This window comes from Dermacentor andersoni, chromosome 2, assembly GCF_023375885.2.
Source record: "Dermacentor andersoni chromosome 2, qqDerAnde1_hic_scaffold, whole genome shotgun sequence".
Lineage (NCBI taxonomy): Eukaryota > Metazoa > Arthropoda > Arachnida > Ixodida > Ixodidae > Dermacentor > Dermacentor andersoni.
This window is the reverse complement of record NC_092815.1, coordinates 110,376,719-110,403,174: the sequence shown is the minus strand read 5'-3', so window position 1 is coordinate 110,403,174 and position 26,456 is coordinate 110,376,719. Positions and strand designations below refer to the sequence as shown.

At 47.1% G+C, this 26,456-nt stretch overlaps 1 protein-coding gene across 1 annotated transcript in view; it reads right to left on the bottom strand.

Moving 5' to 3' along the window:
• Positions 1-9,031: 9,031 nt before the first annotated feature.
• Positions 9,032-26,456, bottom strand: part of LOC126541221 (arylsulfatase B-like) — a 28,773-nt gene continuing 11,348 nt past the window's right edge. The window contains exons 6-11 of the mRNA XM_055076635.1: positions 24,708-24,833; positions 21,487-21,610; positions 17,681-17,974; positions 15,360-15,534; positions 11,077-11,350; positions 9,032-10,102 (exon numbers count right to left, since the gene is read on the bottom strand). Of these exons, the coding sequence (XP_054932610.1) occupies positions 9,977-10,102; positions 11,077-11,350; positions 15,360-15,534; positions 17,681-17,974; positions 21,487-21,610; positions 24,708-24,833 (1,119 nt within the window). The 3' untranslated portion in view covers positions 9,032-9,976. The remainder of the gene's footprint in view (positions 10,103-11,076; positions 11,351-15,359; positions 15,535-17,680; positions 17,975-21,486; positions 21,611-24,707; positions 24,834-26,456) is intronic.

Sequence of the window (26,456 nt, the reverse complement as noted above, 5' to 3'; positions counted from 1 at the left end):
TAAAGAGATGGCTTGAAAAACGTCAAAGTGTGCGGCAGGCTTTCGCCTTCACGTGTTACGGGAGTGTACCATGGAGTGTACCAGTGTACCATACAGGAGTACACCATGCTGCCGAAAATTTTTTCAAGGCCATCGGGGGTGTGAGCCACTTAAGGCTTTCACCTTAAAAAGTGAGCATACTTGTGCGACCTCCCAGAATCGCAATCCAAGTTCCAGCAAACCTATTGCTCCGACTAGCCTTTAAGCTTCGCCTATGTATCGTCCCTAAAATTCCCTCTGTTCCCATGAAATATAAACAAGGCGACTTGTTAACCAGACACCGTGGGCGTCTCGTATAACGCATGGGAATAAGAAGAAAGCTAGGGAGCAGCAATTGTTTTCAAAGCGCATAATTAAGTCAGGAACGTTATAGTTGCGCCATAGGGCACTTCACATGCCCTGCATTTTCGCCGAATGTGAACTCAGCCTGACGTTATGTTCCCCTCTGGACACTGAAAAACATCGCGAGTGACGGCCACATAACACTTTCGAGTTTCGAGCACTCGCTGAAGGATCTTTTTTTTTTTTTTGGTGAGGAATTTAATTAACTGACACACTTGAAATTTCGCCCACGCATCACGTATAAGATATCCCTCATAATTATTTAAAATATCAAATTTGTTGTACGATTAGTTCTTTCAAGACATTAGGCAAGATTCGTAAAATATGCTCGTAAAACTGTAAAACGCTTGAATATGGAATTTTCCACAAAGGCTGTCATTAACGCGTACACATTCCAAACTTTCGAAACACGTCGCCCATAACATGGGCCCCATTCTCAGCATATATAGAAACGCTTTCACCTTTCTCTCTTTCAGAGCGGCAGGGAATACATGAGCGCATTTCATATAACGCCTCCAAACATGAAAAGAGAAGAAAAAGAAAACGAGGGTTTAGCAATTTTCATGTAGCCCATGATTAACCTACTCGCTTCAACGTTTTCTGCGCATGATCCCTAACATGCTCGACATTCCTCCTAACTCTAAATTAATTGTCTATGCTCCGTTCCATGCATGTCAATGCTGTGGAAGCTACGCAAGAATTTCGGTGGCGAAAAGTTGTCATTCTGCACGTTCCGTCCACACTGTAAAATAATTTACACTCTTAAAAGTGAAAAAGGGTGTAAATGTGTCTATAACTCGCACCCTTAGGGTGTCAGTTATATAAATCACACTTTAAGGGTGTGAATTATAGACACGTTTACACCCTTTCTCACTTTAAGTGTGTAAATTATTTTACTGTGCACGCTTCGCCGCACGCCAACACTGTTCACTCGCACGAGCTTGCACGGGAGGCTTCTCACGATGCGCTGGATAAAAAAAAAACCCTTAAAACAACAACAAAAATAAACCTGATCTAAAACAACGCAATATAGTAGCCGTATACTGCAGTGTGTTTGTTTCTAAGGGATAAAACTTGTTTCGTTCAATACTGAGCCTACATTAAAAAACAGTTGCGCACAATTGCGGTAAAAAAACATCGAACTATATCCAAGTGTGAACGAAGACGCTGAAAAAAGTATCTCTATCCTCCACAGCGTTGACTGCTATGTATGGAACGGAAGCATAACTGCGAGTCGGCCTAGTTGGAACAGATTCGTTATTTAAGATCTTGCGCGCAAACAGACAGGGACAAAGAAGAGGGGCAACACAAGGACGAGCGCTTTCTAACAACTGGTTTTATTTTCGAAGAACTTCCTGCTTAAATACCAACATATCTGCGCGATCTAGTCAAACAGAGCACGCCTATAGCTCATATACCTCTTGAGATAAAATGCCGTGGACCAAAGCCACCCGGTCAACATAAAAACATCAAGGCGCATGTAACAAGCACTTACGATAAAAATACGTTATAGGTGTGATGACAACAGTGAATTTTCTTTATCCAGCAATGAAACGGAAGGATGGCCGATCCATTTTTCCTTTTGTTTTTCAATGAACACGATTGCTCACCGTGTCTTAGCGGCACTGTAATTTTGTATAGGCATAAGAATCAAACCGCGAGAGAAATTGTGGAAGCGCACTGGACTGAAAAACAAAAGGAAAGATGCATCAGCCATTCTTGTGTTTCATTGCTGGATAAAGAAAATTCGCTGTTGTCATCACATCTATAACGTATTTTTATCGTAAGTACTCGTTACATGCGCCTTGATGTTTTTATGTTGACCGGGTGGCTTTGGTCCACGACATTTTATCTCAAGAGTTATATGTGCTATAGGCGTGCTCTGTTTGACTAGATCGCGCAGATCTGTTGGTATTTAAGCAGGAAGTTCTTCGAAAATAAAACCAGTTGTTAGAAAGCTCTCGTCCTTGTGTTGCCCTCTTCTTTGTCCCTGTCTGTTTGCGCACAAAAAGTTGTTAAATAATGAGTATGGAACGGAGTATATATAGTCCTCCCAGCACACCGTGTTTTCGAGCACTTCTATAGTCGCATTAACAGCTTTGCTCTAAAATTTCAAGCGATGCTCGTTTCAGGTGTGTTTCTAAACGCTTCAGATCAGTTAGAGTTAGTTGAAAGGCACCACATGAAACATCATGTGCATGCTGTGACGCTGCAACCCTGATAACAATTGAATGATTAAATGTTACTCATCTAGATACACTTCAGCTCGTACACTTTCAGGACACTGTGTTTAAAGCTAGTTGACTAAAACAAAGCGACCTCAGTCGTAGTCCCTGTTACAAGGGAAGTCAGTGGAGACACGGCGCTGGGACAAGGAGATACAAAATTTGCATACTTAAACAACAGAAACAATTGAAAGGAAGAACTGCAGACCAACCTAACCACGCACAATGCAGCATTATCTTACCAACTCCGTGCTTCAGCCAACCGGGAAAAATAACTGGAAAATGCTGAGGGCTCCGGCAAGGACTCATCTGATCGCCCTCCTTGCGACGGCGACTGAATGCAAGCGTCAAGGAAGCGTTAATATGGCGCATAATGGCCGAGCACTTCTATCTCTGGGACACGCAGCCGATTTTCGTTACTGGTTGGCCGAGACGAGCCCTTCGCTTCACTGCATGCTGATATGGAGGGTGCAACATTTCCGCGCCTATATATACGCGGAAATGTTGCAGGCTGTTTCACCGCACATTGTAAGTCAGTGTAGCTGCCCTGGTTTTAAGTGAATCGGAATGTAGTCTTGCCTTCGTGTATTCAATACAGCTATTTGGTTGTCTTTCTGTGTTCTGCCTGCATTTCCGCCTCCGCGCCCCAGCACTCAACCTGATATGTATGAGACGTCCTTCAACTTAGCTGGCTTCCGTGCCTTGGCGCAGCCCTGAGCTCAACTACGAAAGTAAATCCAAATTCCAGAGTTAGGCTGAAAAAAAAAACGAAAAAAAAACGATAGCGGGCTAAATATGTGCTCTGACGTAGTACGTGCGTGTCAATGGCAAAACGCTGGCCTGCTCCAGCAGCCTGCAGCGTTCTCACGCCTCTCGGCACGTACACTCTCGATGCCTTCAGCTGCCCCGTGATCGCTCAATAGATTGCTCCAATGCGTCGTCTGCACAGAGAAGACTGAATTGTAGCTTTGCCGTAAGAACACTTGTGCCCGTTATGTGTCAGTGTTCGACTCGACGGACCTGCATACGCGACCGGCGCATACAGAGCACGCGGTGTGTACAGTGCACAGAACTTTGGCATCGGCAAGTGACGCCCATAGCTCCCTCCACTGACCCCGTGCGAACAACGTATCCGCTGCTTATAATTGTCTGCTGGCAGGCGACGTCACAATTCACAAGCGACAGAGATTCCTTCGACCTGCGGTTCTTTCTCTCTCGTAGACGGTTCGCCAACCTACTGATGAACAGAGGCGATGTCGCTACTGGGTCCGCAACGGAGGTGCACTTTGAATACTTCGACAAAGATCGCTTGCTTGCAGAAAATGTGCGCAGCATGCATGCAAAAGAAACAAACTCAGTCACGCAAAGACTAAATGGAACTGTACACGTTGTTCGCGTGCGCGTATCTCTCTCTCTCTCTAGTTATCTTGTTTAACTCTTTGTCTTCGAATTTTTAATTTTCCGGTTTCACAGCACACTTAGCGAAAAGGAGAATGAACCTTTACCACTTTAAGGGGAGATTAATGTAAGTCGCCTCATACCCGTTCCCCAGCGTAGGGTAACATACTGGCTATATCTATCTCTTCCGGTTAACCTCCCTGCCTTTCGTATCTCATATATATATATATATATATATATATATATATATATATATATATATATATATATATATATATATATATATATATATATATATATATATATATATATATATGAACAGAAAGTCGAAGAAAGAGGCGGGACTGGCGATTGGCTTTTCATCTTTTTCGTACGGTAACTAACGGTCCTGACTCCTTCAATGTTTAGTGTCACGGTGTCAAAGTTCTCAGTTATAGTGAGAACAAAAAAAAAGAAATGGAGGGGGAGGGCTGCAGTGTAATTAATCTAAACGGTAAGAAGTGCATGTCGGTCTCCCTGTCTTCGTAGGCTGTAAAATAAATTTCACTGGCAGACGCTTTAGCGGAGGCCACCGAATTTATTTTGATCACTTGGGGTTCTTCAAAGAGCACCGAAGTACCCGGTACACAAGCGTCCGTCCGTCCCCCTTGGAAATCGGCCTCCGCGGGATGAAGCCGAACCCACAACCATGTTCAACTGCAAGACCAGCCACTAAAGTAGCGCGGTGAGACGAGGAAATATTGACCAAGTCGTACGTAGGCCAAAGTGCTTTCGCAAGAAGTGCATCACACAAGAAGAATAGCCTTGACGGCCAATCCGTTCTGCCGGCTTCGGCTTACGTCACTGCGGGTACAGGTTTGGAAAGTGCCATCTTTTTCAAGATTCGACAAAACTGCCAGGTCTAGTATATCCTCAGGCGTTCACCAGCTGTTTATCTATTGGGGATAATAATTTTCTGTCCCGCCCGTCAATTGAAAATTCGTCTCACAACATTGCGCTGCCAGCTCGAAACCAACCCTCGTAAGCAAGCGGCGGAGCCGCATCGTGTACATGTCCTAATTAGCACCGTGGGTGTGACATGACATAGCTATTACTTCTCAATGTTCATGTCTGGGCGCGGCTGTAAAATGCGTGCTCCTGGCTGTAGCCGCCGGATTCATGCCCGCGCCTGCAATTGTCACCGAACTAAAATATTTACCACACATTCGACACGCTGTCCCACCGGTGGTCTGTGCTCCAGTAGAGCATATATAATGGTCCTGATATTCATAATTCTCGCATAACGGCCCTGATATGGCCAACAGCGGGTTCGCTGCGTGACAGTTTTTATATCTTCTTGCAAAACGCCCTTTATCAGTGAGCAAATCGCTTGCAAAACAAAATGACTCAAAAGCGAGCAAGTTGGTGCGAATTCATAGTTATGTCTGGGCACGCAGCGCGACGAAACACAGACAAAAGAAGAGAGACGAATGTACTATCCATTTACTTTAGGTATTATTAATATTAGTTTCTTGTGACTCTACCTGTTTATGCAACGCTGACTACGTTTTTACACACTATTTACTTTAATTTATTATCGGTTTCTTTCACATCTTCGATAACGTTCTATTCTTCTTTAGTCATGTCACCACCCAGTTCGTGGCCTAACCCCCACAGTGGATTTGTTCGATTATACAAGGGATCATAATCATCATTATCATCATCGTCGTCGTCGTCGTTGTCATCAGTTATACCGTCTCTCTTCTTTTGTCTGCGTTTCGTCACACTGCCCAGGCGTAATAGCTATGAAGCGCTTGCATTGTGGTCGTGCCGACATGTCGGCAGCTCCCTTTGCGACTTCTTAGTTGACAGCGATCTCATGGACTGCCTCGTAGAATGTCGGTTACGTGTTGTGCATTCCTCTTGATTATCACGTTCAAGTGCAAGCTCGTATGCTTAAATGCCGGTTCCATGTTATAAATTTCCGTTATTAAGGGTATGTGCAAGTTTGGACGTGACTTAAGCACACTACTGGGTTTGCTTTTGACGCGTTATTGTGTGTAGCATTTGAATTGTCATTCTAATCTTGTTTTCAATTTATTTATTTCCCGAGTTGTGTATTTAGGATACTTAAACAGCCGACCTTGCAAATATACAATTTTTTTTTTCGCTTAACGATAATAAAAACAAATAACCAGCACGATCGATCGCGTGAGGGCAGAAGAAAAGGAAGAAGTTCGAGCTACGTACTTCGGCTGGTTCGTTCCGAGACCTTTGTGAGGCAACCACCACCACCTTTGTGAAAAATCCTCAGCACGCATTTGCATCGTTGCGGACATGAACAACACGTCGCTAATTCCGCTGTGGACGCGCAAACCGACGACGCGTCGTCGCCCGGTCGCCGTCGTCGAAGAGCGCTCGCCTCGGCTCGTCATCCGCATCGCCTTCACCGGCACCTTGCTGCTGGTCAGCCTCGTCATCACGGCGGCCATCCGATACTTTGCCAGCTGAAGGTCACGTCGGACTCCTCCGCGATGGTTTCGGAAGTGAGCGCGTCGTGTGCGTCAAGTCCTCGTGCATTCTTTCGTAGACGCCGTTGAAACGTATTGTTACCTCGGGACCGTATAGCATCTCCTGTGCGCGCTGTAGAAGTGTGGACTTCATTTCTCTTGGCACGGACGACCGATGGAGCAAAGGAAACGCGCATGGGAACTGAGGTGTCGGTAAAGTGCTACGGGAACTCTCTGCCACGCGTTTTGAATGAAGACTTGAGCGACGGCTAATACAGGATTTCTCGTCGAAACAAAAGCACCGCTTGACTTACGTTTTCGTATTTCCGTTGCGGTTTCGACGGCCACAGCGCTTGTGGAATAAAATAGACTTACCCCAGATCTCGGCGAATAGCCATCTAGCTGCTTCTCGCATTTATTGCCCCACGCATTGGCTAAGTTTGTGCCCCATAATTGTAATCTCTTAGTCTTTTATCGTGGTCCATTAACTGGACATATCAATTTCTAAAGAACCATCACTAAAATCTTGGCGACGACGGCGAGGTGTGGTTCCAGCGCCTTTCTACCTAATCGTCCGTGTGACCTAATAGAGAGCCTTCGTAGGAATCCACGCTCAGACAGGGCATGTGCGAGCGTATGAAGGATCTCCGTGTGATCTATATGGCATCACGGTGACTTCTAGCGAGCGCCGCGCGATTTATAACAGCATACATCGGCTTCCGAGATCTGGTATGGGGAACGGCTCCGCGCAGGAGATTTCGAAGGCTATGCCGTAGTTAACTCTACTAAGTTATGTGGCGCTTTTCGTGTTGCAGGACTTAGTTCATAAATAAAAAAAAACAATAAAAGCGGGATTGGCATCACGGCAGAACGCTTCTCTCTCACATGGATGAACCTCTGCAGATTCAAAGCCTTGCCTGTTGAGGATTTCATTTTCTTCTTTCAGTGTGCGCCCAGTATTGTGCGCGTATCCATTTTCCCACCATAAAGAAAATAAAAACTGATAATATTGCATAAACTACCACTCGCTGCAAAACTTCTTTTTTCCCCAGAAATATGTCATCTTGCGTAAGCGTCATCCTTCGAAGAAATTCTCGTCTTTTTTCGCACTGCACATAATTCGAGCCGTGGCTGGTGCATCACGAGTCGTACTACTATTGTCTCGTGGTTTAAGACGTTTTGTTGCCTCTGACGTGCGCAAAATTTCATGCATTGAAGCGCTCGTCGTCCGAGTGCGCCGTCCCGCACATTCGCCTATCGCGGAGCACGTATTTTTTCTGTAAAGCATGCACCGCCGCATAGTTATATAAACTGTGGTGAAGCTGACACAAAAGAAAGTAGAGAAAATGAATTGCAATGAGCACTTTTTGGGTGTAGTACATTGTGTGGCAGGGCTGTCCGCTTTGCAGCGAAACTGCTTGTACTACAAGAATCACTTTTCGCGCCTGGAAAAGGCCTGCACAAAAAAGCGTGCGCAATGAAAGCTTCCGAGACGATTGAAACGATATTAAAAGTCGGATCGCGATCAAACATTGCTGGATTACGGGGGACATTACATCATGTGCTGGGGAAATAAATCAGCGTCAGATCCGCAGTACAAACATACGGCTTCGCGCCGTAATTCCCAACTACTTGTTGTTGTTGTTGTTGTTGTTGTTTACACTTGGCTGCACCGTGAGCTCCATTATATGACCCATTCTTGCTGTTTTCACCGAACCAAAATATTGACCGTACGTTTATCACTATCCTCCATCATTTACGCTTAGACGTAACCTACACGCCTCGCTTCTTGTGTCGCATCAAAAGACGAACGTCCCCACATTGTAGTTACTGTGAGAATTCCGACGCTCAGTGGAGCATATTATCGTAGAATGCACTTAATATGACCAACAGATGATTGGCCTGCGTGACTGTTCGAACACCCCTGACAGATGTCCTCTCACTGTGAGCCAAGTGCTTGGACCGTGGTCATGCCCTGATAAGCAAATAGGTAAGCTGAAAGTGCCATTCGCGATTTTTTTTTTTTTTTGTAGAAAATAGTCCTATAGAGTGCCTATAAATGGCATTACTGTTTTGTCTTATACACTGTGGTTATTTTTCAACGATCTGATCTCGCGGTGGTGTTGTCCTTATGTGTATATATGAAGATACTTGTGTGGAATCTTTCACTCTCGTGTAATAAGCGACCGTCCTATATAGCTACTTGACTGTGCTTTCGGTGCTGGTGCCCTTTGACGAAATAATCTTTGTGAGCTTAGTTCTGTTCATGTGTGTATAGTGCTTATTTTAAATATTTTCTTCTTCCTCTTCCTTTCTGTTTTCTTCAGTAACGAACTTGGGATTTTGGTATAGCCGGCTGTGGCGCAGCCTATATACATTCTCATGCTTCTAGATCTAAGTAAGAATCTAAAAATATATATTTAAATACGCAACCTCGTTTCTTGGTGCCGAAGTGTTGCTTCTGCTTCTGGCGCTAGTCTTCTGCGCGGCGTGTAACGAGGACTGCTGCACAATTGTAAATTCCACACGAGTCGCACGGTAGAGGAAAATGTATGCGTTTAATACTCAAGAAAGCACATCCACCACCTGATGCAATCGTACACTGGACTAAAGGCATACGGGCTGCGATGGCAGCGAGGATTTCACACAGGAAGGTAATACTATAGTTAATCTTTCGACGACTGGCGACGAGCACGGGACACAGACGGAGGGAGTACAGTCGCTTTCGTGTGTTTTACATAACGACCGCGTACGCGTTGGGAGCACCCCGGCATGTTATATAGCCATGTCCTATACGAATGCGTATAGCCTTTCGATTTGGTTTGCGATTACTTTATTATTTTTTCGTCGTCGTCGTCGTCGTTGTTGTAAATTTGCTAGTTACAGTCATGTTCTTGCCGAACTGTAGCTGACAGAGTGGCAGGCAAGCAGGTATACATCCAGAAAAAGGCGTTGTCTTTTCCGATTGCGTTAGTCAGCCGCTGCAAATATGTGATGCCGCGAAGGAACTGTTACAGTCACAGCTTTACGCATTGGGTACCGATCTGTAGCAACATAACGCAGAAACACATCAATGTCAGCTCGTAAGGCTTGGTATGAAGCGCCTGGATTTCATACCAATGCCATATGGGACGTCCTCTGTCATACAGCGTATTTATTATATTCTGCCTCCGGAATCGATTGACTGGTTGATCGATCAGTGATTGATTGCAATGAAAGCGTGAATGTTGACAACCATCGCGACTCTGATTTATCCGGCGATGCAAATTGTTGAATGATTAAAGGTTGGTGACACCGACGTGAAATGAATGAATTAGCTGAAGGAACCGCGTCGGCGGATCCTGAGGTAAAATCACTGGGGTTTCAACTGAATGCAAACACCACCAAAGCGACTGCACTCCTCGGGACGGAGAAGGCGGCACAACCACCCTAGACGAGAACGTATATATAGGGTAGACGTCTGCGCCGTTATATGTAGCGCCGTTATTGCCAGGGAGCCCACACGCCGCTGTGCAATTCGGGGAAGGCGTTCGGGTCGACCGGTCTCAGCCTCGGCGCCATGGCCGTTGCTTCGTACTCTTCCAGCTTTCGCTTCATCGACGCCAGCAGCTGCGTAGAGGAGAAAAAAAAAGGAAGCTGTGAGAAAAACGCTTCGGCTGCCAGCCTGCGCGCATCGAGGGCCCCTCTCAGCCCTTAATTCTTGCGGCATTTAAAAAAGAACGGACTAGGCATCGCTGGCTGCTTTGAACGCGATCTACAGGTCTGACCCACGTAAGTTGGTCTCCCCTTGTGTAACATATACTACGGTATACAAGAAGGGTTGCCATCTCTCAAGGGGACAAATTCGGGAAGAAAGGGTTGAGCGGGGGAAGCGGCTGCTGAAGACCGATCCTCTCATTGCCAGGAACCGCCAATCTGTACACCGCAACGAAGTTGCACACATTTCTTTCTTTTTTTTTTAGTCCTACTATGTCGCGATTTACATTTAAAAAGGTGCAGTAGATGGTTGGCAACACTGTAATGCAAGGAAAGCTACCAATTATACTGTAGATCTTCTGAACGGCTGCAATTACATAATCAGGCAACCATGATTATTAGACGATGGCGAAAGAGGAACGTTACTCGATGCAAGGTGCAGTGGTACCGTGCTCTGCGACCTGCGAATATATGCAATAGGGGAGTTCGTGGCAACCTTGGACCTGCCTACGCTCTCGAAACAGATCGACTATTCGCAGCATTCGCTTGCTTGAGATCCGGTTTATTGACAACCGCGTAATTAAAATCGGCGGGCTCTTTGTCGCAAGTTCAAAAGATATACGATTATGCATCGACAGTTGCTTTAGATTTGGTAATGTTGCGGTCACTGGCCCAGCCGCACTGAAGGACCAAGTCGAGGTGAATCGGAAGCTTTAGCCTTGTTAGAGTCATGCGCACTGTTGTATACACCAACAACTTACAAGCGAAGGTTCTTCTCCCTTCGACTCTGGAAACATTACGAAATGATAACGACTGACCATGTCACAGGAGATCGAAACCATTCATCTCTTGCAATGACGACGAGTTTACCTGCTCTGTGTGCTTACCTCAGCCTCGGTATCTGCGAGGTTGTGCAGTTCACAAGGGTCCTTGCTCAAGTCGAACAGGTAAGGCGGCGCGCCGCTCACGAAGTTGGAAGATTCGCTCGTGTCGTCGCACTGTAACGCAGCCTCCTGGCGCCACTGGGCGGTGGTCGTTCCGGTGCGGCTGGCGTTGTTGTAGAGCAGGCGCAGGGCACCGGCGGCCTTGGAGCGCGACGCCAGTTCGTCCAGGTCTTCGTCGGGCCTCGGACTGCCGGGAATCGGAGTGCGTTCGTCGTACCTGCACGAAGACGTCGCCCGTACTTGAGTGTAAAGAGAACTTTCGTAATATTTCTTTTTTTTTTCTTCTGATGATAGGCTCTTTTAAAGATCGACATTTTCCCGCGACGTCGGAACGCAGCAAAGGCCGACTCCAAGCTTTCCTCTCTTTTCTTTCTTTATTTTCTTTCCTTTTTCTTTTTTTGAGAAAAATATGGCGCATGTCTTGTTACCGTTCGTGGAAGAAATTAGGCGAGGAAAAAAATAAATGAAAGAGATGAAACGTGAATCAGGAGAGTGCTTATGAAACAACGCAAATTAATTTAGAACAGAGGCTATATTGCAGGCGCGTTAATAGACGAAGGTAAACGTCCTGCATGCACATATTTAGGGTAAACTAACGCTGTTTATAGCCTCTTTCGTTATCCCTGGCCATTTGCAGGGTCTTCCTTGTTTAACCGATCGCCCCATAGTACTTTGTTGGTCGTTCTGTTTGTGAATTGTACGTTAAGGACCATAACAAAATCAATTTTTCCCATCTAAGGGTAACTCGTTTATCGTCTAAGTGGTTGACGTCCCAAACACCGCTCTCTCCTTGGCCCATTTCACTTTCTCCTCGCCCATATTTTTTGATATCTTTACGACGTGCCTTTCTAAAGAGGGGCTTGAGTGAGAGTGGTAAATTGCACTTCTGGAAGTGAGTACCTTATCGACAGAAGATACATGACGTGTTAAAAAATGACGCAAGTGAGAGAGTGGTGTTGAGGCTAGCTATGAATTTCCGTACCAGCCTCTCGTAAGGTAATATATGTAAAAACAGTGTCTGACAAACCAATATATCTGCGATGCACTGCATTCAAAAGACAACTAAAGGTCAGCCTTTTCTATTGGCGGCGAGGAGTTACGGAGTCGCCATCTGTCGGAAGCGCCTCCCTTGCGTAGTACGCGGCGCGCTCCTCCTATAGGTTTCGCTTACGGCGCTCAATAAGAACACCACGCGGCAGCCATCCTGGACATTTATGTAGGTACTCTCAAAACGAGGGAATTTTTTGACTGATGATATAATAATCTTGGGCGAACTGAAAGCACGGAATTGTTTACAGACGCTATCTCTTTACCGAATACGTACAGTGAACGCCACTGCGCGCGGTCGCCGCGATGGTCTCCCGAACTGGTTTCTTGCATGAAAGGTAGGCAAACGCTGAGAGTAAACCATGTGTAATATGTTTTTATAGTGGGCTGTCTGTATAACCAAATGGGGCACAACAGAATGGAGCCTCAATCCAGCAATCGCACGGGTTCGCAGCGACCGAGTGCGCGTCTGCATGCATGTCCGCGCACAATGTTTTGCTTTCGCTGTGAGCGCATTGTCGCACCATGCCGTGAGCTTTAGGCCGCAGCATATGAGAATTTGACAGTACACTAACAACCATTGTTGCGTGGACGCTATCAGAACTGTTTATAAGTAATTCCGTTATAGAGACTTCGACGCCTAGCTACGGCGACTGTGATGTGCCGTCGCGACGATTCAATCTTCTTTTGTCTTCTGAATTCTTGGAGATTTCAATATTATTTCTCAAGTTGCGTCGCACTGTATATTTATCGGTCTTCTCAGCGTGCGATTTCCCTCTGTTTGTTTCTCGTAATCCAGTGCATTAATTCATAACACAAACATGACCATATGCCGTGCCTTTTTTTAATGTGCGTCTTACCGCTCCCTTTGCGTTCCAGTGAACTTGCCAGTATCTAGCATCAACAGGTTCATAGACCAAACCGTCATGACATTAGCCGGGCAGCGGGCGCGGGCGAGCGTCTCAGTGCGCGTTTTCTGCTTCTCACCGAACATCGCGCAGTCTCGGCGCTGTAGCAGAAATGTTCCTCGCGTCTGTGCTTGCTGCATACCCGAATTGTAGCCGATGGCTGCCTGCAGGTTCTAAGTTTCGCCAACCAAACTTCACGCAGTTCCTTGCCCTGTGGCTACGTGTGAATAAGGCTGAAACCGGGCTCCGTTGCGTGCGTCCGGCACTGCGGCACCGAGGAGTAGCCTACCATGCTGCACGCCTCCAAAGGCAGCCACCTACCTATTATAGTACTTGCAAATGTTGTCAAGCAGACACCCAAGGCGGTAAAGCCTCACCACTTAATCAGAACCGCGGCGCAAGTGGGACTTTAAACTTTCGTTTTCAGCTCGCTTCGGCGCTTCTGGAGTAGCCGGCGCGGCCGCTGTGTCTACGTGATCCTTCATGTCACGTCACGCCGACGGTGGCGCTAGCTTTTCCCGTGGTGGAGCTCGCCCCCAATACCCATTCCTATACACGAAGGAACCAAATACGTACATAAATATTGCAAAATACTCAGCTGCGACGAGCACTCGCGTTGTGGATGTCCCGCTGACGCAGTATATGGGAACATTGATCTTTACTTCTTCCGCTAACAGCCTATATACACCTTTCTAAGGCGCAGGTTTCTTTGGGAATTCCCGGACCTTGCTGACCGTGGCTGTTGGTGATGCTGCTGTCGTACCAAATGGCTCACACACAGGACAAACACTCGAATATAAGAATCGGCTTGTAGCCCCACCTGTACTGTCTGCACATATGTGCCGGTTACCGACACTGTTCACCACGCAATTATGCAAGTAAACCACAATGGGTACGCAAATATCGTCACCGTAACAAGTATGCACCTTAAGGGCATAATTCCTTCTTTTTTTCTTTTTTTTTTTAACGAAGATTTTTATGCCTTCTTCCTGGGGGCGTCTGGTCGGTCACGTTATCGCCGAGTAAAACGGACCGATTCTGGAAACAGTACAGTATAGTACACTGAGCCTATTCCGGAGATGGTATAATGGAGGGCCGATCTCGGAGGCAGTGTAATCCGTGGTCGCATGAATCCTGATTATATACATAGCGTGGCGGCGGGTCTATGCGCGTTTCCGTGCGTATTACGTCTTGTCGAGCAGGCACGTATAGTCGCTATGCTGGAAAACGCGCGTTGTAGAGCATTTAACTAACCGCTTCAAGATCTCTGTAATTTTTTTTCTCGCCAATTACAAATAAATCTAGCAGTCTTCTAGCGTGATTTATTGTTCGACTTGTTACGTTTTGCCTCCGATGTGTGGTATAGCCGGCGCGGATGCAACGGACGCCGGGGCTTCGTTCACAGCGGAGGACATTTTGGCCAGTTCAGCGCTGTCCCAACGCCTCCTGCTGAGCGCGTCCAGGCATGTTTCAATGCCGCGTGTCTTAGTGTGCGTGTGCGTGTGTGTGCGTGTGTGTGTGCGTGTGTGTGTGCGTGTGTGCGTGTGTGTGTGTGTGTGTGTGTGTGTGTGTGTGTGTGTGTGTGTGTGTGTGTGTGTGTGTGTGTGTGTGTGTGTGTGTGTGTGTGTGTGTGTGTGTGTGTGTGTTGGTGCCCACGCTTGTCAAAGCGCGGCAGCCGGGGAGAGGAGCTCCCCAACTGTGAAGCGAGGAGGTCTGACCGGCGCCGGCCCGGCGGATACTTGTCACAACATGTCCGTGCGCCGCCGTCACGTGCGCCTCTTCCGAGCCGTTCCTTCTTGCCCTCGACTCCGAGAGTATAAAAGCAGCTGCCCCCGGACGCCAAGAGAGGCTTCGATTTATTCAGTCGAGTAGCGTGGTCTCCCGTTTCTCCACTTCGGTCGACCTGACCGGCCGCTCTTTTGCGATGCTAGAATAAACAAGTTGTTCTGTTAGCAGTCGACTCATCCTTTGCCAGGACCTTCGGATGCTTCCAGCTGTGCCCCAGGCCGCCAGGCCAACGCTACCCTTGGGGCTTGCGACCCATTTGCAACAGACTACAGTGTTACAGCTTCGCGCGCGACGGAGCCGGCCAATCGACAGCGCTGGTGTGCAGCGCGTGGGACAGGTCTGCGTGCCTTAATTATATTCGGATGCTCGCAAAATCAGCCTTAGGCGCGGCACCTTCGCGGTATGTGGTCACGATGCTTTTATATTAACAGACGGACGTGTCTGTTTTGTGGTCTCTCGTACCTTCGTCTTGCGTGTGCATACCTGCCACCGGAAGCCGTTCCCAGCACGAGCTTGTGGTCACCGTGTCGCAGCGCAGCCGTGTTGCTCACGGGGTCGATGTTGTACAAGATGTCGCTGCGTGGAGAGGGAATGTCCTCCGACAGGTGGCGCCACATGTCGATGCCGTCCAGATGCTCCAGGCTGGTTGGATCACCGCCTGCGTGGGCGTGCAGTTTATGTGACTGCGTCGAGACCCTTTCGAAACTACGTCGTGAGCACTGGTTCAGATAGGGCATGGCGCGGCAGTACAAACTAGATAAAGCGGGATTTCTACTTTCAGATTACGCATTAATGATCATCGTACTCCCTGATAATAAGCTAATATAGGTCTTGAAGGGCAACACGCTGTCACATACGCAATATTACGCAGAAGTGGAATGTATAATAGCGTGACCTATATATAGGTATACATTAGTACGTTCCTTTGCTTAATGCTATCCTTCAGAGTATGATTGTTAGGTTCTATGGAGCGCGCGGATGGTGCAATCTTATCGCAGGACACTTATCGAAATCATGGCAGGCGGCGCCTGCTTCTGGGAACGTAATCTTATTCCTGCTTTCCCCACCCCGCAAATTAAGGAAAAAAGAAATAAAAGAGAAAGAAAACTCTTGTCGTTGCGATGTCGACGACCTCCGTGCCAGTATTTAGCAAACTTAACTTACGTAAGTGCCGTCAGTGATTGGCCGTCCACGACACAATAATCGTGTCATAAGCACGCTGATATCCTGAGGTAGACACAAAAGCCGGCCAATGAGGAAACAATATGCGTAAGCAAATTTTTGTGAATACGTGTCGTGGTCCACAGTGCACAAAAAAAAAAAAAAACATCCAACACCACCACCAGTACACCTTCAAGGCCTGAAGAAACACACACGCGTATCGCTGGTCACAATAACCGCAGGTCATGATCCCTCTGCCTTATATCTTTTTGACACAGCAATTACTCCTCCGTCGAACCAAACGCGCCTTATTCCGTACGTGTGTCTAACCCCTTCTCCGTCAGTTTTGTTTGGTGAAAGAAGCCTCTCGGGAAACTTTGGCCTGCGCGGCCTTTACAATTAGCTTGCGCCACAATTGGGCCTGGGTTCCAACACCTGAAGACCCCGTGGGCATTTCGACGTGCTCTGCTCTAGCATCAACAATGGAAATTCATGGCCTTATAGTGGATGAAAGACAGCTACACGAGAGAAAATTCTATGAGCTTCCAACCAACAGAGATCAAACTGACAGTGCTCATGGAAAATCTATATGATAAGCCACTGCTTCAATTATTACATAAGGGGGGCTACGAATTCTCGTTATATACATACCTATATCTACCACAGGGCAAGCTGTTCGATTTCTTTTTTCTTTTCAATAAGTGCACGTCTTCCGTGAGAGATTACAAACGTTTTCCTAGTTGTCTTATGCTGGCCCACGACGAAACAATTAATGCACGGAACCAGAATAGTGGCAATATATTGACTTAATTTCGCATTTCTTAGCGTCACAAAAGATCAAAACTGAAAAGCGCTACGAGCAAAGGGAGTTTATACTGTACATACTTATACATGCATGGTAGCAGGGCTTGTTCAGTCTCCTTTCCGTCACTTTTCCTCTTTTGCGGAGCTAAAACGCACTCACGCCAATTATGGTGTCTATCCCGGCAGGAAGCTTTTCCATATGCAGGGTGTTTCAGCGAACACTTTCAAAATTTTTTAAAGGTTGCCTGTGGCAGATAGCTCAATTCTAGTTTATGAGCCGATCTACTCGAAGCGGCGGACACTATACTTGCACAAAAAATTGAAATGCAAAGTCGACTAATTAATAAAAATCCGCTAATTAACCTTTTAACTAATTATATCGTGACCCATATAGAAATTTAGTTAATTTGTTAACAAAACGTCGTTTTATGCACTGAAGCACACAAGTAACTGGAACGCCAACGCATTTCTCCGCGAACTTCGGGAATTTACATCTCGAAACTGGTGTCGTCCTGATAATTCGTTCCACGTGGATCCGCCTTGCGAACTCCACGGCTATATAGAATTTGTAAATTGCAATATGGGCCATAACGTAAATATTTAAAGACTTAATTAGTAATATTTATTAATTAGTCAATTTTGCATCTCAATTTTTTTTTGCAAGTATTGTCCGCCGCTTCGAGTAGACCAGCTCGTGAACTAGAATTGTGATATCTGCCACAGGCAACTTTTAAGGATTTTTGAAAGTGTTCGCTGAACCACCCCGCATAGAGAGTGACAGCGTGTGCGCTTGAAAAGCAGCTATGTAGGGAACGAGACGTGCGAAACGGGGCTCTCACCGGCGGCCGAGTAGAGCGTGGGCAGCCAGTCGGCGACGTGCATCAGCTGCTGCGACACCCGGCCGCGGGCGGCGAGGAGCGGCGACCAGAGGAAGGCGGCGGCCCGGGAGGCGCCCTCCCACAGGCTGCCCTTGGAACCGCGCAGGGGCCAGTTGCAGCCGCGGCTGGCGTGCGTCCCCCACGGGGCGCCGCCGTTGTCGCTGCTGAACACCAGCACCGAGTTGTCCAGCATGCTCGCCTCCTGCAGGGCCTCGACCACGGCGCCCACGGACTCGTCCAGCGCGTCCACCATGGCTGCGGCCAGGCGAAATGGCCAGAGCGCGTGTGCGCACATGTAACATCCACATACCGCGCGTGTGTGCGGGTGCGTGCGGGTGCGGGTATGTGCCCCCCCCCCCCCTCCCAAAAAGTAGCGCGAGGTTCTAACAACGTGCAAGGCCGAAAGGACTTGCGATCTTTTGCAGACTGTGCCGTTGACATATGCGTGCTCTTGCTCTAAATCGCCGCCTTACAAGTGCAAATTGTCGAACTTGCGCTAGCTATATATGTGCACATATACGCGGCTTGGTGAAACCTCTGTGTCTGCTTCGGCCCCGCAATGTGGCACTATCAAGCATGCACTCGGCAAATGGTGGTTGTTGCCTCCGATGTTTAGGTGTGCACACCTTTTAGTTTCTCCCGCCTTTCTTTCTTTCTTTCTTTCTTTCTTTCTTTCTTTCTTTCTTTCTTTCTTTCTTTCTTTCTCTTTTTGCGTGATTAAACACATGAACCACGAGCGGCTTCAAATAAAGTGACAGGAACCAGTGCAAACGTCAAGTGCGACTCGGTATAGCTAGTAAAGTTTTGCGTAGTTAGACATCTCGGAGGCATATATGACACAAAGAGGCTTCAAACACGAAACTTCGTGAACCAGTGCAAACACTACAGGCATAAAGGTAAAAATAGCCTGGAGCATATATGAACCGCCAATATGATCAACAAACTTCCACCATTTAACTTCGATTATTCGCTGTAAGGGACATGCTGAAATTGCGAAATGGTCATTTTCGGTATACATCCGTCCGTCCCCTACGTGTGCTTTGTAATACACTGGCGTTTCAGTTATTAGCTAGCAATATTAACTGCAACGCCAAGCTATTAACACATATTGAGGGCAGATATATCGAAAGTGGCACTTTTTTAGAGTATGTCCTCAGGAGTTATGACTTTATCATTCTCCACTTCACCTCTGCGATAGCGACAGATGCCCTAAAATGATTTACTAAACGGTTATTTAGTGAATATTTTATTTGGCTATCGGGACAGTGCGATTTCTCGTGCAGGCAATTTTCGTCTCCTGCAAAAAGCCGCATGAAAAGACGGAACAGCATTATCTCTCAAAGGTGACCATTACAAATATATTCGACATAAGAAATAAAAACGTATACTATGACATCCCAACACCCAAGTCATCTCTCGTGACGAAGAGATATACGCAGATCATCTGGAGAAATGTCAATGGGTGCACTAACAACGATCCTTGAAAGCGAATCGAATGCCAATCGAGCATCTGTATTCAAATAATTTGCGGGCACGATACGAGTCCTTCGGTTGATTTTTCATAACGCTGCTTGTCTTTATATTCCTGGCCCAACTGGAGGTACGCGTTTCGGCATAAAGTTAACGCCAACTTGTTTCAGAACCGCTTTCAACCATCCCATACTGGTGCGGATTATGCGAAAACTTATGCTGAAAATTGTCGACAATTTTAGAAAATATTCGAATGGGGGTGGTTAGGTTCCAGGACACAATCAAGCAACAGCTGTTTGATTCGAGAATAAAAGTGAGAAGCACGATATTCAATTCGCCAAATTAAATTTTTGCACTGACCGAAATATCAGATTGATTATCGAATAACGAGGAATATAAACAGCTCTGTGTAAATCTTGTACGACGTCATTGAGCGGCGTTATTTGCCGATGTTTGCGAGGTACGTCTGGACGCATTGCCCGGACCATGCAGACCACAATCTGCGGTGCGCTTCGGTGCATACTAGTCCTGTTAAACATGTGCTTTCAATCCTTTAAAGAAGCTTCGTGGCGCCAAGGGTCTGACAAACATCGATGCTTCGCTTTTTGAAACAATCGAAAGGCAGTGTTGCAGTACGTATACTACAAGTACGCCCTTAGGTGACCAAACGGAAGAGCTTTTTTGAATCTATAGTATACACTCTTTCAAAGGGTGTTACAAGTAGCCGGAGACCTCTTTACATTATATATCTATATCTATATGGTTGATCCCTCTTTCATGGGAATCGGTAGAACACGAAGGCGAAACCTGTGTCTTCACAGAAGCCGTCGCATGTTTACTTCGTGAACTGACGGTCCGCTGCAGCGAAAAGCGCACGATTTGCGCGTCGCCGACGGTGTTGTAAGTTTGCGTGGCGCGCGGCGTCCTGTGGGCGAGCAGCGTCCTGCTCCGTAGTGCATTGGGTAGCCGGTCGGGTTGCGATGCGCTCAGCTTCAAGAATGCGAGCGGCACAGTTCCCAGCGTGCGCCGCGAAAGCGCCAAAGCGTTCTGCTTCACGCTAGCGTGTCTCTCGCCGGACCAAAGCGAGAGTCGCCCGTCGACGTCGTTGCTATTCTGCGCCGCTTAGCGCGGCAGTTTTCTTACTTGATGCAATCGCAAGCGAAGCAGTATAGGCGGCGTGTAAGGACTGCTGATGCATGTTGAAGCTGCACTCTGTAGGCGACGAGGCGTCACGGGCTAATCGGACGCGAAAGACGAACCATGTGCGGAAACTGCGTCGTCACCTCAGCAGAAGGCCTACACCGGCTACACCAGGCTACACCGCGTTGGAGCCCCCGCTGCGCTGAGACTACCGAAGCGCTTACTGTCGGCTATCGTCGGTGTCATGATGCAGCACTTCGCTTCATCGCTCTTACATGGCGGCACCATCCTTGTCGAGGGAGAGCGAGAGAGAGAGAGAGAGAATATTTTAAGCGTTTGCGCCGACGTCACATCAGGTTACAGGAAGTTGATGGTGTATCTCTGCATAAAACACTTTCGTGTTAAAAGCTAATTACCCGCGTTTGTAAAATAGGTTTGTCTTCATTAACATTAACGTTTGCTGAAAAGCAGGACGTGCGCCACTGTTAACTTCACAGATTGAAACGGTGATATTTCGTAACATACTCAATTTGTCTCCTTTGCTACGGCTCTATCACGAAGACGCTATTATGCGAGTACAAGCTTGTAAGTGTACCTTTCAACACTCTTGTGGTAAGAGCGTAAAGGTGTTTCAAATGTTTTTAGCTTATACTCTTGCACTCAAGACGGTGCAGCTTTTTGCAATATTTTGATACGTTATACCAAAGCCAATCACATATTACTTGTGTCGGCTGTATGGCCAGCTGCACCGTGTGCGGCACTTTTGGCCAGTGATGCTGCAGGCTGTGCGCTAGACCAATGCTACGCAACAGTGCTGACTAAAGCCAAACGCTAAACAAAAATCATCTACACCTTTAAGAGGGAGAGTGTTCGCCATGAGTCAAACCAAGCACCCAGGTTGCTTTGACGCTTTCTACGCCATTAAGGGTGCTGTCGTTTGTCCCATGGCTACCACCCCTATTCTTAAGGGTGTAAAAAATTCCACATCGTGGGCCCACTGAAACGGCAGACTCCTATATAGCTGTTTGTCAATTTGACTGCGTCTGGTTCTGTGTATAGCTGCCCTTTGTTTGCGTTCCCCTGCGTGTGCTGTTTCTTTGTGCCTGTGCTACATCCCTTGCAAAGGCTTGCGCACTATGTCCGTCCGGAGGCCTTACCAGCGTACACGGTGCGGTTCTCCTCTCCGATGTACGCGAACTTATCGATGTTCTCCTTGGGCGCCGCCAGCGGGACTTCGACGCCTCCGTGCGGCGCCTGGTGGCTCAGGTACAGAAAGAAGGGCTGCACGAACATCGAGTGGAAGTGTGTGATCCCCCCAGCGCCGAAGGCACAGGATCGACAAATCACAGAACATGAAAGAAGCTGGCTTTAAAGCTTCCACATACAGTCCGGAAAATGTGTAAGAATAAATGTAGGCGCGAACGAGAGAGGGAAAAAAAAAAGAAGCGCTAGGGACTCAGTCATTGGCGATTCATTTAGAGTGCAATGTGTTTAGTCGCTGCACAGCTAGCCACTATTGGTGCTCTGATCTGAGAACGATGCGTTCTGAAGACACTGGGCACTGTGCCTAAAACAATTGAGCCAATGTCCCGCGCACGTTAACTTGTGTTTTCTTCTTTCTTTTTTTTCTAAATTTCTTTGCGTTTCAATTAGTGTGCGCTGATAGTTCGTTAAGATTTAGAAAAAAAAAAGACAGTAACGGTGGGGGGAGGGGGGGGGAGGGGGAGGTATTCTGCAAGAGTCCACTTAGTGGACTGTCCATTTCGGCCGCTGCTGATTGGATGCAGCTGTACGAGAGAGGAGGAGACGAGCGGCCCTAGCCAATCAGCAGCGGCCGAAATGGACAGTCCACCAGGTGGATTCTTACCGAATACACCCCCCCCCCCCCCCCCACCCACCTTAATTACAAGAACCATCGCGTTGAGATATACAAAGAAGGTTTACCACAGCGCAACAACAATGTCTGAAAGAATGATGGCTTCTATGCATTGATACATTATGTTGTTCGTTACGCGGCTGTTTTTCTGTAACTAAAGTTTAGGTGCTGTACGGTATTTTCTTTTCTTGTTTTTTGTCCTGTCCTGTTTTCCAAGCAGCGCACGCGTGCACACTGACATTTCGTGTCGCACTATTATATATACGTAGTGTTCGAACTAAAGGGCACAAACACACAAAATGAGCAGTACGCTTGCTGCCTGTGTCCAAAGTGCATACGTTCTGTTCGTTCTCAACCCTCTGTTCTCAATTGTTCCCGTATTTAAGGCTCCACCATTGATAGTCACCAAAGTGCACAGTTGAACGACTGTGCAATCAAACTGCATGTGTGTGCAAGGACACCGGCAGCTTACTCATACCGTCGAGAACACAAAAAAAAAGTGTATAATCACTGTTATATCAGTACGAACATATTGGGCGGAAAACTATAGAGGCTGAAAATTTTAAAGGAGGCTAAACTTGACAGTGCAGTGAACGAAGAAAAGACGAATGACAGGCTCATATATTGTCGATAAAACGCGGGTAGATGCTATATTCTAGTTGATGTTGATATTTAGACGAACGAACTGAACCCGTGGTGTACCAAATTAACCAGAATCGATGCCAAGGGAAAGGGGAAGGGAAAGAGGAATAAATGAGCGGATTAGCTTATCCCCTTCAGTCACGAATTATGATCAACTGTCGATAAATGAGTGAAACTGACATACTTTCATGCCAAGGTGCTCGAGACTCCACAGAAACCAAGTCAAGGTGGGATGAGAATGACTCTGTGTATTTTATAGAGACCCATCATAATTACATAGTAATTAAATATTCATATATTGTACAGTCAGTCATGCTACGTTTCTTCATTAAACATATTGTATCACCCACTCGAATTACATGCACAGGTTAATTATTGGGTGCCAGCATTACAAAAAAGGGAGAAATATTTCGCAATAACTATCGAAACGTCCCACTCCGAACGTCCCGTCAAAGACGGTTGTGCCTTCACCAAAGCGGTCAGTCTGAAGCGATACATTTCACACAGAAGTGCACTTTAGGAAAGCAGAATGTTTAATTTACTGAAATTTTAATGTTCGTTGTCTATTCTTTGCAACCACTGCAGAGTAATGGCAAAAATAAGTCGCGTCCACAAACGTGTACGCCGTGACTGAAGGGGCTGTAAACATTGTTCTTGCGCTGTGCCCAGCACACACTAACGAAGATAAGGGAGGAAGGAAAACACAAACTAACACGGAGAAGCACATGATGAATGCGCTTCTTAGCGTCAGGTTACTCTAACCTTCTGGCGACGATCTTTGAAACATTTGGCGCGTGCGTTCCGTGCCACTCTCTCGTCTTATTTCCTCATGACAGCTCGCTCCGTGTCAGAGTGCACCTGCCTCCGGGACCGGCCCACTTTCCCCAGTACTTTCCTCGTAGCAGCTAACGCTACGCAGAAACTGTGCGACGTTGTATACCGAGTTCATAATCGCCCAAGTTAATAACGTTTTAACATTTCTTCACTGGAGTGCAAATTCCATCGGCGATTTAACATACTCCACATGGCATAACCATAGGCACGTACGATTGTATAACACGTATAGTCGCTGATGACGTAGAACACAGCAATCGTCATGTCGTAAGCTCGGGAAAGTCGAACGTCCTGTGTAGGAATCATGAGGTTGCCGTCATACGATCGTCTACAACTTGGTCGACCGTCGTGCTGCTGTGTCGTCACACACACGTACGCTCGCGACTCCCCTCCCCCCCCCTTCCCAACACACACACACACACACACACACACACACACACACACACACACACACACACACACACACACACACACACACACACACACACACACACACACACACACACACACACACACACACACACACACACACACACACACACACACACACACACACACACGCACACACACGCGCGCACAGCTACTCAATTTCCACAACCATGTTGGTTATACATGGTATGGCTTCGCGAAAAGCTAAACAATTAGGAACAGCCAGGCACCTGCAAAAGGCTTCGCATAACATCGATTCCCGTCAGTGCGTGGGATCTTCGCTTTTTTTTTCTGTAACAGCTAGGAGAGTTGAAGAGTTGATGACGGTCGTTGCCGCCTTTATTTTTAAACCACTGTGAATCTATGCAATAGCCTCACCTCGGATTTGGCGCCGCGGTGGCTCAACATGGTAGTTTTAGGCTTGTAGCGCAGCTCAGGAAGAGCAAAAAAGGAAGGAGGTAGGGGTAATCAAAGGGAACGGAAAACAGAGTGAGCGCTCCTTCCTTTTTTGCTCTTCCTGAGCTGCGTTACAAGCCTAAAACAGTCATGACATACCAACTCGCCCAAACTGCCACGCTTTCAACATGGTAGCCTCACCTGGGATGCGTTGTGGCTCTTGATCAGATCAACCGCCTTGTCGGTGAACAGCGTCGTGGAATAGTGACCGCTCTCGTTGTTTGCACTGCTGACGCCTTCCCAGAAGTCCAAACCAAAGTGCTCGCCCTGTCAGAAGATGCATGGCAACGAGTTTTCACGACGTCTATGACGAGCAGCCGAATTATTTCGTGATTTCTGTTTCTGTGGCTGCATGAAACGGCGTGGGACGAATAGCGTGTTGTGCTGTGGTGCACAGTATAACGCTTCCCCGCATCGGGAACAAATGGGAACCAGAGTATAGTTCTGTAGTAGACAATAACTGATGTGGTTTTACGTTCGAAGGCATGAACAATGCGCTAAATGATGGACGCCGTACATTGGAACAGTCAAGAATAATATTTATCAGCCAGGGTTCACTGACTTGCACAAAAGCACGTATACATAAAAACGAACACATGACTTTACGGACATCAAAATCATATATAGTTTCAGCTGCTTGAGCTGCGTCGCGGTTTCTGTACAGCGCAATCTACTATGGATGTTTACGATGCTCGCTGAACTTGATGCCATTTTAGGTCAGAGCCTCAAGCTCGATTCACGGTCGACGTCGTGTTTATTGGTTCACACAGTCGACACATTCTTGGACACGTCGTCTCAAAGGGCTCGCCAGACGTCTCGAGCACCATATTTTTTTTTCTTTTTTAGACCACGATCGTCAACAGTGCGCACGTCACAAATTGGGAAGCACTCACTCTGCTGTTTAGTGTTGTGACGCGAGAGATCTCGAACGACGCCCACATTCCAAATCGCTGTAGATGTATATTCAAGCCGACGTCTACTGGGGTAGCGTGGATGTAGAGGAGGGTACAGTTTTAGTCTTTCCTATTTCTTCTGTTGTAAGTATTTCAAACTCGCACTTTTGCATTGAGCTTCGGCTCGGACGCAGCCCCCCGCACGTAATCCGGGAGCCTGGAGGCTGGCCAAGAATCGAAGCATTTGTGGCGGGGGTATTTACGCTCTGCCCGGAGGGCCGCGCCAGTTTATTTTGGCAGAACGCGAACGCTGAAAGACAGGAGACACAACAAGAGAATGCAAGCACGAGAGCTCTCGGGCGCGTTGATGTTTTTCTCATTATCGAGTCCACGCGTAATTGAAGGAAACAAACAACTGCATAGTCATCCGCCCACCTTCGCGCAAGAAAGGAAACGCTGGCAAACAATAGCCGAGTATACGCTGACCCTCCACGAAAAGAAAACTTGCACGCTCGTGCCTATATATACCTCGGTTCGACTTCTTTCAATGAAAGCCCGCTCCTGGTTTGCTTCGGAAGACGCAACGGTGCGCAGAAGTCTTTTCATTGTGGAATTCTTTGATGAAGAGGTGCTCGCCCTTTTACTTTGCATGTTACTGAAGTCGCGTGCTCAACACACATCTCTGACTGACCGCTGTATCGTTAGGAGCAAAAATAGACTAAGACAAGCGGCAACTAAAAAAAAAAGTCTATACGGAAAGACAGATCTCGGACAGTGCAGTATGTGCAGGTGTGTGCGATTCCCATGTGGATGCAATACAGTGCATCTCACATCTATATGGGCAGCACACTGTCAAATATTTTGCGCCCTTTTTTTCGCTTTTACTGTAAATTATTTAACAGTGTACGCCCAAAGTGTCACTGTTATGTGCTGTTTGCACGCTCTCAAGATGGACTAGCCAGCGCGCGAGCACATTGCAGGGGTGGTTACTTACGGT